The 16,592-nt window shown below is 37.7% G+C and overlaps 1 protein-coding gene across 8 annotated transcripts in view; it reads left to right on the plus strand.

The window, feature by feature from the left end:
* RABGAP1L (RAB GTPase activating protein 1 like) overlaps positions 1–16,592 on the plus strand; it is a 778,147-nt gene that overhangs the window by 228,985 nt on the left and 532,570 nt on the right. For all 8 annotated transcript variants that reach the window (XM_045069736.1, XM_045069734.1, XM_045069733.1 and 5 more), the window contains one exon: positions 4,522–4,672. In XM_045069736.1, coding sequence (XP_044925671.1) covers positions 4,522–4,672 — 151 coding nt within the window. The remainder of the gene's footprint in view (positions 1–4,521; positions 4,673–16,592) is intronic.

The following is a 16,592-nucleotide window of genomic DNA, read 5'->3' on the forward strand; positions in this document are numbered from 1 at the left end:
GCTCTGCTCAGCAGGGAGTCTGCTTTCTCCTCTCTCTCTGCCTGCCTCTCTGCCTACTTGCATTGTCTGTCAAATAAATAAAGTCTTTTAAAAAAAAAACATTTTTTTTTTGCTTAGACTTAGTAGTTGATCATATTAATTTAATTTTATAAATCTGTTCACTTATTTATCTAAAATATATTGAATGTCTTCTTTGTGCCAGGCACTGTTCTATATACTTGGGGTGCTAAAATAAAGAAGACAGAGATTCTTGCCCTTCTGGAGTTTATATTTATTAAACTTTTTTAATAAATAAAATTTAATAATAAAAATTACTTATATTTATTAAAAACTACCTGATAACCATACATTTAGTATATATCTGCTTTATATATGACTTCTTGAATAATTAGATGCCTCTTGTTTCCAGTACATGGTTCAACACATGTAACAACTAGTTGTCTATTCCTAGGTCTCTTGATCGCTGCAGTTTATGTTTTATTCAAGCAATGGTCATATATAGTTATTAATAGGTAGTTTTATCTGAAACATTGAAAGCAGTGATTATTTCTATAAATTGCTATTTCATTTCAGTCCTCCCTGGTCATAGATGTATACTAGTAGTATTTGGCTTAATATCCTTTACTGTCCCTTATGCATTAGGGTGCTGTATGCATTTTAATTACTGTATGATTACTAGGATAATCAGTAAATTAGAGCTGTTAATCATGTAGTGTTATGAATTACCTAGTTCTTTTTAAATGCCAGTCTATAACGATAAATAGAGCCTAGGTTTTTAAGAGAGGAGAAAAGACTTTTTTCCATAATGCTTGGCCAGACAGATGGCTGGGAGTCAGCTAGAAGCGGAAATGTCGATTGAGCTGAATCATACTGTGGTAAAATGTTCATTAGGGTTGTATGTATGCATATGTAGGAAAGGATACTCCAAATATAAAATCTTTTTAAGTTTTTTTTTTTTTTAATTTATTTGACAGAGATCACAAATAGGCAGAGAGGCAGAGAGAGAGGAGGAAGCAGGCTCCCTGCTGAGCAGAGAGCCCAATTCGGGGCTTGATCCCAGGACCCTGGGACCATACCTGAGCTGAAAGCAGAGGCTTTAACCCACTAAGCCACCCAGGTGCCCCTAAAATCTTTTTTTAAGTCATTATACAAAATTATATTTGCCAGCAGTATTGGAAATGTATAGTAGTACAACAAGTGAGTGTTAGGAAGCTGTTGTGTGGTCTAGGCTGAATAGAACTTGTGGCTGTGGAGATAGGGAGAAGTGCATGGAATTTGGAAAGGTCAGGAAAAAATGCATTAGCCTTGTTGATGGATCTCTAAAGGGCAGAGAATAATGCCAACAGTAATTCCTAGGTTTCTAATTTGGATAGATTGTGGTGATAGTCACTGAGATAGGATACCCTGGAGAGCAAGGTTTAGTAAGAAAATGTGGATTGAGATTTGGACATGTTGATTCTGAGGTGCCTTTGAGCCTGTGAAACTCCAAACACACGGGCATGGGTGAAAACACTCCGAGATGAGAGAAACAAGAGAAGTAGACCACTGAGGAAAGTGTGAAGAGAGTATCCACAAGACTTGGGAGGTTCACAGAGGAGAAACAATAGCAGTGGGGTCTGAGAGGGGGAAGAGAGAGGGCTTTGTCCTTGAAGCCAAAGGAAGCAAAGTGGTCAACAGTGAGAGGTTTGAAAAATGCCCCTTGAACTTAGTGACATGGAGAGAGGTCATGTATTACTTCAGTGAAAACTAAGCACAGATGCAGAAGCCATGCTGAGCTGAGTTAAGGAGGAAATAGAGGTAATGACTATTTAACAACTCGAGAGAAATCTGTTGTTGTAAGGTAGGAGACAGTATGACAGCCAGAGGATTATGTGGAGTTGAGGAAAGGTTTCTTTTACATGGGAGGTGTGTTTTGGAGGTTTTTTTTTTTTTTTTTTTTTTAAAGATTTTATTTATTTATTTGACAGACAGAAATCACAAGTCGGCAGAGAGGCAGGTAGAGAGAGAGGAAGGGAAGCAGGCTCCCCGCTGAGCAGAGAGCCCGACGGGGGGCTCGATCCCAGGACCCTGGGATCATGACCTGGGCGGAAGGCAGAGGCTTAACCCACTGAGCCACCCAGGTGCCCCTGTTTGGGAGTTTTAATAGTTGTGCGTACACTGATGACTTACTGATCTATATAACATGAAGCATATGATATATTTAATTACTTTGCTATTGTGGTTATATAATGGGACTTAAAATTCAGAATACTTTACTTTAATTTCAGAGGAAATGAGCTTTGACCTTCGTTTTTAGTTAATTCCGTTTTCAGATAATTCTCATTTTTAGTTAATTCAGTTTTTTACCCTAAGATTATAGAAACTCAGATACCCTCAAACAACATATGTTTTTCCTATTCAAAAGTATAATCAGAACCAAATAACTTGTAAGACGGATCATTTTATGACTGATCCTGGCTCTCTTGTGGCGCAATATTCTTTTGCTAATATTATACTCAATTAGATAGCAAAGAAGAGGCAGGTGGAACAAGATTAAAGATGTTAGTTTACTCAGGTGTAAGTCTTCTTGAGAATAATACTCACAAGAAATTTTGTGGCACATATTTAGCTTTGTTTTTACAAACTAAAGTTGTATTTTAGTTTAAATCCATGAGAGAAATTTAAAGAATTGAGATGACTTTTTTGGGTGTATATGATTATAAAAGAATTTAAGATCATTGTGAATATTTCAAACAGCAGAGGAAAATAAAAAGTAATTTCCCTGTCAATTCTATTACACATTTTGAGGTATATTCTTCTTATATACTTTTCTTATGCAGATTGAAATCAGATTTCAAAATATTATGGGTTAGAGAAAGAGAGAAAGCAAGAGAGGGAAGGAGAGAGAGAATGAACATATATCTAAAATAATACTGTAGGGGTGCCTGGCTCAATAGTTAAGCATCTGCCTGCAGCTCAACTCAGGTCATGATCCCAAGGTCCTGCGATCGATCCCTCATCCAACTCCTGGCGAGGCGGGAAGCCTGCTTCTCCTTTTCTGACTCCCCCTGCTTGTTTTCCCTCTCTTGCTGTGTCTCTCTTTGTCAAATAAATAAATAAAATCTTTAAAAAATAAATAAAATAAAATAATACTACATATAAAATTTTGAGAGCGGGAGAGAGAGAGTATGTAAATTTAAAATTATATATACTGTTTTGAAACTTGCTTTTTTTCACTCAGCAGCATAACTCTGGTCCCTAATGTGCAATAGTGTTTTAAATGTATAAGCTCTACCTCCTTTCATTTCATTTTGCTCCAAGCCCATCAGTATCACCAGTTTAGGTTCTCTAACTCAGCAATACAAAAGTTTTCTTTGAAAAGGCCAAAAGAAAGCAGAATAGATATACACTTGATGGTTTATTAAAAATATTAATGGGATGAGTTTACTTGAGCTTTAAAGTTATAGGAGTTATAACAGTTTTTCAAAATGACCAGATTATGACTGAATGGGAAAAGAATGGAACATATTTTCAGAGGAAGGACCTGCTAAAACTGAGGTCTGGGCTAGAGATGGAAGAGTGTATATAAGCTAGGTAAGTTGGTGAAGTAGATGGGAGGCCAGTTTTAGAAAATAGACGTATTGATTCTATGACCTTTAAGACTAAAACTTGAAATCAGAGTCTGAATGTTATATCAAACCAGAATACATCGCCAAGATTTGAAGCCCAGATGGTAGCACCAGAGTCAGTTCTTAGAGATCAGAACTGAGCAACAAATACAAATAGAAAATCTGAGCAAAGGGGCATAAAATGTAGTTCCAGGTTCAAGCTAGGCACCAGGAAAACATGGTAAATTACATTCACAAGACTGGGAATTGCAAGTCATTTTCTTGTTCAGTTGGGCAGATTATTTTAGTAGCATACTTCCTATGTCATCATTGACTTCATGACAAAAAATATTTGCCTTTGTTTCATTTCTAAATACCCTTGGCTGATAAGTCTGTGCTACTCCCCTAGCAGGGTGGAGTTGAATAGGTTTTGTGGGAAAGTTTTAGGTCCTTCATTTAGGGAGTACTTTGGGTCAGGACGTAGGCATATAGTCAAGACATGTTAGGCTGTGATCCACTTTCTGCATCCCGTTCCCCCATCCCCTGCTGTACCCTGCCACTAGCCAACTTACCCTATGTTCATGTCAAGGGATTCAGATGGTTCTTTTTATGCCTTGAAATGCTTCCCAGAAATACATAATTAACACATTCATTTTTGTGAATAAGTTCATAGAATGATTTAAAAAAAAAAAAAGTAAAAAAGAGAAAGTAGAAACTTTTCTTGACAGAAGAATAACACAGTTCACCAACAGAGAAAAGATGGGGCTGAGGAACCACGTCCGTGACATCTCTGAGCAACTGATGGCATTTCATGCCTCTTTCCCAGTTTTTCTCTCAACCCAGGTTTACATTTTTTATGTAAATTCATTAATGTAACTCATAACCACAGCGGTGATGAAGGGAGTATGAGTGGTTCGTTTTCTTGTGTTCTTAGGCACAGTAACCTTGGTGCACGACCGAAGGGGCTGTCCACTCTGGTGAAGAGCGGTGTCCCCGAAGCCCTGAGGGCAGAAGTGTGGCAGTTATTAGCAGGCTGCCACGACAACCAGGCAATGCTGGATAGATACCGACTTCTTATCACAAAGGTAGGAAGCTTTTTTCATATTCTTCTCATTGGACAGTATATTAAGTAAATACTGTTTTCATAGCTGCATTAAGTCATAAATGTTTTGAACTTCTTTAAAAACCGCTTTAGTGTTGTGCAGTGAATGGTTCTGCCTTTTGTTCTGAGCACTTGTTGTGGATAGTGGTAAATAATGCCTTGGCTTTCCTTTTTTCATTGAAGTGGAAGATATTTATATTTCAAGTGTTTTCAGTGAAGCTTTCTTACTGAGTGAAATTTGTATACAGTTATGTTTGTACACAGTATAATTATACTGTAGTGTAATTTAAAAATCAAATTAACTTAAAATGAAATTAAAAGGCCTTCTGTGCTTATATAACCTTACACTTAAATGATGTAGATAGTTAGTTGCCCAGATCCTTATTCTATCAGGAGCCCCCGCTTCCAATGTAAATTCCTGTGTTTATGTCCAAAGAGCAGATTGTAGAGCATATGTAAAGGTAGTCCTCAGCTCTAGAGTCTCCTCTTAAGTCTCACCTCCTGATTTCTTAATCTGCTCTAAATCATGGATGTAAACATCTCTCTTCATAAATGAGATACTTTAATAACCAAGACTTTGTTCCTCAGGATTTATCAACTTTTCATATTCTTTAGCCCCTTTAATTCCTTCTTCTCTTCCTTCCCTCTGTTCCTCCCTCCCTTCCACAGATACTTCCTGAATGCCTAAATTCACCCATTGCTAAATTCAGATTTTTTTAAAAAGCTTTATCATTTTTATGATTAGTGTTTTCTGCAGTGGAATATGCAAGGTGATCCATTGATATATGTGTGTGGGAGGGGGAATGCCTCAAGTTCCATTTGTATTTTTAAAATTTCAACACAAAGGATATTGAGCTATCCTCATATTTGCTGTGCCGTGATACTGAGACCTCAGTAAGTCGTTGGGTCCAATGGCTACTTGTCCCATGTGATTTAGGAGTGACCTGAAGGAAGAAAGGGCTTGCACACTTTGGGAAGGAATACCAGTGGTGCTCACACTCGTGTATGCGCTTTCATGATGTTCTAGTTTTCTTACAGTTTGTATGGGCTCTTATGTGGATTTAAAGGTTGCCTAGTTTTAACTTAACCCCCACAGGGTATATGAGTGGTTTAAAGAGGTTGCTATCACAGGATGTTACATATTAAGATACTAAAAATGACAACAGAAAACAAACACACTAATCAGTCCCTTCAAGTAAGAATTAATGTTGTCTAAAGGATGACAAAGCAACTATTCTAGAAATAAACTCATGTTCTAGAGAAGGACATTTGAAACATTTGGCAGTGTAAACATCACTATGTGATTTTGTCGCACTAAAAGCTACATGTGTTATAAAACTCAACATCTTAAAAACCTGGAATCAGAAATTTCAGATGTGTTTAAAACTTGTACAAATAGTTGTAGAAAATTTGGAACTGACTGTTAAAATATAAAAATAAAACACCTTCTGGTTTAATGATATGAAATCATTTGAGGGGCACCTGGCTGGCTTAGTTGGCAGAGCATGTGACTCTTGATCTCAGGGTTGTGAGCTCAAGCCTCATGTGGGGTATAGAGATTACTTAAAAAAATAAAATCTTTGGGCGCCTGGGTGGCTCAGTGGGTTAAGCCGCTGCCTTTGGCTCAGGTCATGATCTCAGGGTCCTGAGATCAAGTCCTGCATCGGGCTCTCTGCTCAGCAGGGAGCCTGCTTCCTCCTCTCTCTCTCTCTGCCTGCCTTTCTGCCTACTTGTGATCTCTCTCTGTCAAATAAATAAATAAATAATTTTAAAAAAATCTTTTTTTTTTTTAAGGAAAAAAACTCGTTTGAGAAAATGAGTAATTTCCTAACCACATTTCAGCAAAATGATTAATGGCTGTGACTAAAAAAAAAAAAATGATGCTCCTCTATTAGGGTCTCTGCATCTCTGTCAGTCTTTTTCAGATATGATAATGATTAAACCATGAACTAAGAAAACTGATTTTGAAACAAGTTTGAAATTGTTTTTTCATAAACTGATAAAACAGCATATGAAAAAGTAAGTCATGTTGTATGATTTCTGTTTACATGAAATGTTCAGAATAGGCCAATGCGTAGAGACAGAAGGTAGGCTAATGGTTGCTGGTGGCTGAAGGATGGAAGGTTTGGGAGTGGCTGCTCCCAGATATGGGTTGCTTTTTGGGGTGATGGATATATTCTGGAATTTTATAGTGGTCATAATTGTACAATATTGTGAATATACCAAAAACCACTGAACTATATACCTTAAAATGGTAAATTTTATGTGAAGTTTCTCTCAACAAAAATTGCACAAAATTAAACATTTTTAAATGAGCCATATTCAATATTGAATAATATTTTTGTGTAGCATAAATTTTTCATTGGTTTTATCTTTTTTTATATCCTACCTACATTTCTATGCTTTATAGGATCTATATTATACAGTAGCACTTATGCATAATAAAAATTAATAAAATAAATATATATGTGTTGCAAGTTCCTGCCCAGAAAAGTTTTTATTAATGGAGATAACTGAGAAGAAGTGTCCAGAGACCATAACTCTGGTGTCAGAACACTTTTTAATATAAATAACAAATTGTGTCCTTTTAATGGCTGCTTATAGGATAGCAGCTACTACCATATCCCTTTCTCTACTAAGAGGCTTTTAAGATTCATATCTTTTAGGATTTCAGACTTTGGGAGAAAAGTTAAGAATAGTCTCCCATGATGTTATTTATGAACTTCCGACAATACAGTGTAAGTCATATACATGATAAATCTTTACCATATATACTAAGCACCATGGTAATTTTGAATACATAATTGTGGGAAGGAGTTTAAGATCAAGAGACAGAATGGCCAAAAATGTTTTCATTGAATAAAATATTTTGAGAACTCTCACTCTGGGATCTGGCTGCGATTTACTTTCTGCATGTGAAGACTGGAGGGAGGCAAGAGCATGTTATTTTTTTCTGGCAGTAGTAGACAGATCCCTGGGCCTCGCCAGTTGTGAGCCTTTGCATCTGCCTCCAGGCTCTCCATACTGAATCACCTGCCTCTGTTCTGTAGTTGCTGTTTCCTGCAGTTTCCTAATTTGAGAAGCAATAGCCATCCCTACTTCTCTGGACTGTAGTGGTGGTGGCAAACCCAGAAGCTAGCAGTGGTGTCCCCAGTCTTCTGGTCTTCCAGCTCTTTCAGTGCTTAAGTACTTAAGTTCTTCCATTAAATCTCTTCGAAATACTTAGAGCAGGTTCTCTTTCCCTGACTGAAATCTGTCTGATGTATTTGACACATGCTTGTCATCTTGTTGTCACAAAATGGCTACTCTGCATCTAATATTGTGTTTAGAAAAGAAGAAAAACAAAGACTGTCAAACTGGACTTTAAGGGAACAGGCCTCCAGGCTACCAAGTCTGCCTGGGACTTCTAACTCCAGCTGCAAGTTTGGGGGTCCAGAGAGCCACTCTTATTTCATACTAGCTTAGCTACAAATTTGGGGGTCCCTGTAGATACTCTCTAGGAGTATAACAAAATGTTATACTCACAACTATAGTTTTTTTTTTTTTATAGCAAAACAATACAAACCAGAATCAGCCAAAGGAAGAGATATATAGAGCAGAGTCTAGGACTGAGAGGATAGGACGCTGGCATCATCCTCAGGGACATATTATCCTTCCTGCATCAGTGTGTAGTAGTACGCACTTAAGAATCACCAACACAGGAAGCTCACCAAGCTTTGGACTCCAGAATTTTTATTGGGGTTTCTTTTCATTGGCATGATTGATTGAATCATCACCCTCCTGGTTGAATTCAATCTTTACTTCTCTGTTCTCCCCTCTCCCAAAGTTGGGCTGATATCATCTGGCTCAATACCCCTAACCACATGTTTGGGCTTTCCTGGCTTGGCTAGCCTCCATGCTGAGTCCTCTTTTTAACACAAACTGTCTAGAGCTCACTGTGAGTTGCCTCCTCCGCATAAACTATCAGATATGGTTGGAAGAGCCAACCACAGATGGAAAAAAGACACTCATACCATTTGGGAGAGGCCAGGGGCTTAAAGGTTTTCTCCCATAAGCTTGAATTGAGGCTGGACCTCTCTTCAGCATATCTGAATCAAGTCTGTGGCTCCCCACCTTTTTAAAGATCCATTTATTTATTTTAGAGAGAGAAAGAGAGTGCATGTGAGTGGGGGTAGGAGCAGAAGGAGAGGGAGAGGAAGAGGGAAAGAATCCCAGGCAGACTTTGCAGTGAGTGTGGAGCCTGACCTGGGCCTTGCTGTCATGACCCGTGAGATCACAACCCATAAGATCATGATCAGAGCCAAAACCAAGAGTCGGATGCTCAGCAGACTGAGCTAGGTGCCCCTGTATGTTGCCCTTTTAAAGAGCTTTCCCTTAAAGTTTCAACAACAACTTTTACTTATTCTTTTTGACCAGAATTTTGTTACATGGCTACTATCTCCCTGGGAAGTTGGGATTTTTTTTTTTTTAAGATAGGTACGTTGCTTCTCTCCTCTACCCACTGAATATGGGTTTATTAATAATGATGAAAAGAGAAAATAGAGATTGGGTAGATACCTACTTTTCTCTGCTACAGTTGCCTGTTAATAGAGGCAATAGTTGATATCTGTTATGGAATAATTTTTTATAAAAATTAAGCTTAGTAGTTTGTTTATTTTAGAATGGCAAGTGTTTAAAAATTGCCACTGGAGGTTGACTAACAATGTAGAATCTAAGATACTTTAATAAATTATTCCATGTTCAGTTTATACATTTATGGCTACATAAAATTTTTAATGTTATTTCTGTTGTTAACAGTAAAATTTATCAAAACAACATTTTCATACAAACAGTATAGAAATGTGGTTTTGATAATGTTCCTTCTTTATTCAGGCTCTCGAGGTATAACATTTCTGTGAGGACATACAGTGGTATATTTAGTTTCATGGTCTTCCTTCTAATAAGAGATAATAAACGATGCATGTCAGTATCTTAAAAAACAAATTTGTCCTTTTTCTGTGTTTAAGGGTAGAAATTAGCCAGCAAGTGCCTAGAGCAGAAAACATATGTAAGTACTTTGATGGTGAATACATAAAAGCTTACCAGCCATTCTGTAGAAAAAACACGAACACCCAGAAGAGTTTCAGTAAAAAGTGCTTCCAGTATTTGGTACTTGTTTGTCATGGTTTGGCAGTTTGTAGTGTCTTCTTTGGTCCAGTTAATTTTTCATGTCTTATCAAGGAAATGGCAATATTTCAAGGCCAGTTAATGAAGTGGTTCAGCTTAAACAAATAGTTGCTTTATGAAAACCTTACCAAGGACCTAAGATTATGTAAGGAAGGAATGTGAGTATTTACAGAAAACTTACTGAAGATTCAGCTTCTCTGAAAAGTAGTCTGTTGGGGCACCTGGCTGGTTCAGTTGGTGGAGCCTGCAATTCTTGATCTTGGGGTTGTGAGTTTGAGCCCCATGTTGGATGTAGAGATTGCTTAGAAATAAAATCGTTAAGAAGAAAGAAAGAAAAGAAAGAGAAAAAGTAGTCTGTTTCTCCTTCAGTTCTATAGTAGTGGTGTGGTAGTTCAGAATTTGAAGCAACAAATCACATTCTGAAGCATTCTTTTCAGGTGTAGTGTCATTCAGCCATCGGGCTGAATCCAGCCACAATACGCTTTGTGTGACCTTCAGTACATTGAGAGTAGTATGTGTGATTCAAGCTTGTACTTTCTGTTTGACCATAGACTCACTGCTCTTTATTATTTACTTTCTGTTCTTCATGCATTGCAATGCATGAATGGCCCTCAAATATATTTGATTTTGTGGTTACCACATGAACCATTGCCTCAGAGGAGGAAGTTATTCCAGTGTGCTTTTCATTGGTTAATATCTTGTTTGACTACTTTGCATTATATTCTTTAACTTCATCCATGTCATTGCAAATGGCAAGATTTCATTCATTTTTATGGCTGAATATATATTCCATATATATTGTTGTAAACGAAGCTGTAATAAACATGAGGGTACATGTATCCCTTTGAATTAGTGTTTTTGTATTTCTTGAGTAAATATCCAGTAGTGTGATTCCTGGATCTTTGGGTATTTCTATTTTAAACTTTCTTCATACTGTTTTCCTCAGTGGCTGGACCAGTTTGCATTCCCACCTGCCAGCAGTGCAAGGGGGTTCCTTTTTCTCCACATCCTTGCCAACATCTGTTGTTTTTTGTGGTGTTGATTTTAGTTTTTCTGACAGAAGTGAGATGATATCTCATTGTATTTTTTTTTAATTTTTAAATTTTTAATTATTTTATTAACATATATTATACCCCCAGGGGTACAAGTCTGTGATTCGCCACGTTTACACACTTCACAGCACTCTCCATAGCACATACCCTCCCCAATGTCCATAACCAAACCACCCTCTCCCTCCCAACCCCCGCCCCGGCCACCCACAGTTTGTATTGTGTGATTAAGAGTCTCTTATGGTTTGTCTCCCTTCTGATCCCATCTTGTTTCATTTATTCTTTTCCTACCCCCCAAACCCCCTACGTTGCATCTCCACTTCCTCATATCAGGGAGATCATATGATAGTTGTCTTTCTCAGATTGACTCATTTCGGTAAGCATAATACCCTCTAGTTCCATCCACATCATTGCAAATGGAAGATTTCATTTCTTTGGATGGCTGCATAGTATTCCTTTATATATATATATATATATACCACATCTTCTTTATCCATTCATCTGTTGATGGACATCTAGGTTTTTCCATAGTTTGGCTATTGTGGACATTGCTGCTATAAACATTTGGGTGCACGTGCCCCTTCGGTTACTACATTTGCATCTTTAGGGTAAATACCCAGCAGTGCAATTGCTGGGTCATAGGGTAGCTCTATTTTCAACTTTTTGAGGAACCTCCATGGTGTTTTCCAGAGTGGCTGCACCAGCTTGCATTCCCTCCAACAGTGCAGGAGGGTTCCCCTTTCTCCGCATCCTCACCAGCATCTGTCATTTCCTGACTTGTTTATTTTAGCCATTCTGACTGGTGTGGGGTGATATCTCATTGTGGTTTTGATTTGTATTTCTCTGATGCTTAGTGATGTGGAGCACTTTTTCATGTGTCTGTTGGCCATCTGGATATCTTCTTTGCAGAAATGTTTGTTCGTGTCCTCTGCCCATTTCTTGATTGGATTATTAGACACCCCCCCCCTCAAAACCCTCAGATTGTTTCTCAGAGTCCATGAATCTCTCATGATTCATCTCCCCTTCCAATTTCCCTCAACTCCCTTCTCCTCTCCATTTCCCTATGTCATTGTAGTTTTGGTTTGCATTTCCCTGATGATGAGTGATGTTGAGCGTCTTTTGATTTGTCTGCTGGCCCCATCTGTATGTCTTCTTTGGAGAAACGTCTGTTCATGTCTTCTGCCCATTTTTAGTGGATTAGTTTTTGGGTGTTGAGTTGTATAAGTTCTTTATAAATTTGGATACTAACCCTTTATCAGATATGCCATTTGCAAATGTCTTCTCTCATTCCATAGATTGCCTTTAGTTTTGTTGATTGTTTCCTTCGCCTTGCAGAAACTTTTTATTTTGATATAGTTCCAATAGTTTATTTTTGTTTTTATTTTCCTTGCCCCAGGAGACATATCTAGAAAAATGTTGCTATGGCCAATGTCAGAGAAATTGCTGCCTATCTTCTCTTCAAAGATTTTTATGGTTTCAGGTTCACATTTAGGTCTTTAATCCATTTAGAGTTTACTTTTGTGTATTTTTGTTTATTTTGTGAAAAAAAGAGGTCCAGTTTCATTTTTTTGCTTGTTGCTGTCCATTTTCCCCTACACCATTTGTTGAAGAGACCATCTTTTTCCCATTTTGTATGTATTCCTCCTTTGTTGATGATAAACTGACCATATAACTGTGGGTTTACTTCTTGGTTTTCTGTTCTATCCCATTGAGCTCTTTGTCTATTTTTATGACAGTACTGTACTGTTTTAATTACTACCAGTTTGTAATATAACTTGAAATCTGGAATTGTGATACCTCCAGTTTTGTTTTTCTTTTTCAAGATTGCTTTGGCTATTCAAGGTCTGTTGTGGTTCCATACAAATTTTAAGATTGTTTGTTCTAGTTCTGTGAAAAATGCTATTGGTATTTTGATAGGGATTGCAGTAAATGTATAGATGGCTTTGGGTAGGGTAGACATTTTAACAATATTTGCTCTTTCAACCCTTAAACATGGAATGTCTTTCCATTTCTTTGTGTCATCTTGAATTTCTTTCTTCAGTGTTTTATAGTTTTCAGAGAAAGGTCTTTTACCTGCCATTGAGTTATTTTTTTTTCTTCCCCAAACTGTAAGCCTTATGTTATGTGAGGTTATGTATGTATGTATGTGTATGTGTGTGTGTGTGTATATATATATATATATATATATATATATATATATATATATATTAGTATAGTATGAAGCAGTATCTCTCCCCATCAGGAGTCTTACCTATTTGGGGACAGCTATAACCATTGAGCTAATTTGAGCACCAGGTCTTGGTATACTAGCTTCCATGTTTTTCCCAGAGAATAGGTAGGAATCACTAGGAATTACTGGCATAATTCTGCAAATGCCAGTGGGGTGTAAGATTAAATTACCCTGAATCTTTTAGCTTGTGGCTAGAGAGTAATATTGACTAGAGAAGCGTGGGAGTACAGTGTAGAAGAATCACACTTACTGCTCCTGTTTTTATAATGTAATCTACAGAAAATAAAGCTTTACACATCTTTTTGACTGGTAGGAAATGTAATGGGACCAAAAATTTAAAAAGGATGAAAAACTCTAGTCTAGATTCACCAGATGAACCAGGACAAAAGCTACAAACAAACTGATAACCCTAATCTGATGCCAGAGACTAAGCAGGGCCAGTCAGAAGTGCTGTTACATCTGAATCATGAAGAATTATGTTGACTCTACTGCTAGCATCCAAAGGAGCTTTCAGACACAACCTGTTTTGGTGAAAGTGGTTGCTTCGCCTTAGGAAATGTTGGTGCTCACCATGGAGGGAGACCTTGGGTTCAGATTTCAAGTTCTGCTGTCTACTAGTTTGTGACCTGGAGCTAAGTTCCTTAATTATCCTCACTTTCAATTCCCTCATGTATGTAATGGTCTTAATCTGTATCTTCTGGAATGGTTGGGAGGATTCAATTAGATAACCCACATAAAGCACTCAGAGCATGCCTCACACATGGTTAAGCATGCATTAGGGTTAGGCATGAGGAAAGTGACAAAGCAGTATATGCTTCAGTGAGTGGCACAGAAAAGTACCTGGGAGAAACAGAGATTACAGTGGGTTCTTGAGATCTATGAAGGTTTCAGGACATCCATCTGAGAAAAGAGAAAGAAGCAAAACAAGATGTGTAACACCCTGTTATCTACTTGTGCAACTAATTCTTTCCTTAACTGATCAAACATTAAGATGTCTTTGTGTTCGACACTATGCTAGGTACTAGAGGTATAAAAACGGTAATGCTTATACCTACCGTTATAGAAGTTAACAGTCCGGTGGCAGAGGCAGTCAAGAAAGCAGAGAATGGTGATAACATGGTAAGTGCTGGGACAGAATTCTGAGCCAAGTGTTAAGGGAGCAGAATGGAGCAGCCAACTTTGCCTCGGAGGCAATGAATAGGAAAGTATATTTAGGCTGAGGCAGTGCCAAGCTTAAAGACGGAGTTGTGAAAGGTCCTGCCACGGTCAGGTTGTGGGAAGTGCAGCATGACTCATGGGAGTGCTCTAGACTATAAACTCTCCATAAGGAGTGTGTCTGGATTTTGCTTACGGCTGTAGTCTTAGCATTCAGCACTAGGACTGCCCCTTTAGCTGATGCTAAAAAAACACTTGCTGAGGGAATTAATGGAGCGTGTGGGTATTACAGAGTGATGGGTATTATGTCTAGTGCTTTCTTATGTTCTTTCCATGTAAGTCTGACTACTTTGGTGATGCAGTTCTTGTTTTTACCATTGAGGAAAAAGGAGGTGCGGAGAGATAAAGAGACACACAGTTACTAAATAGCAGAATCAATTTTGAACCCATAAAATAGAAGACTCTAAAAGAGAAATGAAAGGGATAGGGCATTCCTACTTTTTGTCTTTTAAAGATCCTTTGGAAGGAAGAACTCTTTCTCTGTATTTTTCTCATTGTTCACCATTAAAGGTAATAAAAGGCTAAAGAAGAAAGAGCAGTACTATCCCTTTCCTCTGCTTTTTACTATTCATTGTATGGAAATGAAGTTTATAAACAAGGTATTACTCGGTTTTTATCAGGAAACATGTATAAACCTTACAAGTGGTAGAAAAGATCTAAATAGTACTTTATAGAATCAGTAATAGAAAAGTTCTAAAATACCTAACCTCGAGCCATTCCTTTTAATTGAGCTTTTACAGTCTATCTTTAAAAAAAAAAAAATTCACTCCTTGCGTCATTGATTCATTTATTTTAGAGAGCAAGCACGAGTGAGGGAGGCCAGAGGGAGAAGTAAGGGGAGAGGCAGACTCCCTGATAAGCATGGAGCTCAACTTGGGGCTCAATTCCAGAACTCTTGAGATCACAACCTGAGCCAAAATCACTCAACTAACTGAGCCACCCAGGTGCCTCTGCACAGTCTATCCTAAAGTGGCCTGAGGCTTCAGCCATTGTCTGCTGCTGCATGATTTCTACCAGAGGCTGAGGACATCAGCCCTGTTTTTGGATCAGTGGCAGACTTGTACCACATATTACTGAAGTTATTCCTTATAATTGATATTTCTTATAATTCCTGTGAAGTTAGCATTCTTCATCATTTTGAGGTGATCTAAAAAGACAAGAGAGGATTATGACCGTAATTCCCCTGTGTGATCAAGCAGGACTGAATTTAGAGCTTCTGAACTGAGGATTAGGTCTTAATATGTGGCTTGAGGAGTCACTGAGTAATGATTACATTTTCACATATTTAACAACCATTTGAGATGGGGGAGGTTGTGTGTGTTTAGGGCAACTTGAATTTTATGTTGTTTTACAGAACTGTAAGTGTAATTTTCAAAAAGATTTTATTTATTTATTTGAAAGAGAGAGGGAGTATGATGGGTGGGGGGAGGAGCAGATGGGGAAGAAGAGGTAGAATCTTAAGCTTATTCCATGCTGAGCTGGGAGCCCAATGCAGGGCTTGATCTCATGACCCTGAGATTATGACCTGAGCCGAACGAGGAGTCAGATGCTTAACCCACTGAGCCACCCGGGTGCCCTGTATGTATAATTTCAGTAATTACAAGACATGTATGGTATAGTTTATCAGTCAAGTCTGCTGATTATTATTTGCATAACATAGCAAATACTGGATCATGGTCTGTGCTCTTTTATAGAAGTGAAGTAATTTGTAACATTCATACTTTACACTTTGTTAATGGATGAGCTTTCAGAAATAACCTCATCACAAACCATTTACTACCACCACTTGAATGCTTGTGTTTTTTTTTTTCCTGAATGAATCTTCTATTCAAAAAATGAATATGTGTGTGTATGTGTACATATGAACACATATAATTTCTTTTTAAAGGATTTAAGTTCCAGTGCTAGATTGATCTAGATTTGCATATCACCCCTCCCACATATTAATTTATGATCTTGAAAAATTATCCCAACTTCCTAAGCCTCAGTTGCATCATCTGTAAAGCAGGGTTAATAGTAATGCCTGCTGGTATTGTTGTGGTAATTAAATAAGGTGGTGAAGTGCTTGGCACATAATAAGTATTCAAGATTAGCTTCTACTGTTTTTACCAATATGATGTTACATCATGAACGTTGTTAACAGTGGTAGTGGGTATTGATGTTGGTCTGTATTTCTACTTTCACATGTATGTTAGACTATGTGTTTTAGACTACTTCTAGTCACATAATTTTCACAAGAGCAC

This window comes from Mustela putorius, unplaced genomic scaffold, assembly GCF_011764305.1.
Source record: "Mustela putorius furo isolate JIRA1106 unplaced genomic scaffold, ASM1176430v1.1 tig00003942_pilon_pilon_pilon, whole genome shotgun sequence".
Taxonomy (NCBI): domain Eukaryota; kingdom Metazoa; phylum Chordata; class Mammalia; order Carnivora; family Mustelidae; genus Mustela; species Mustela putorius.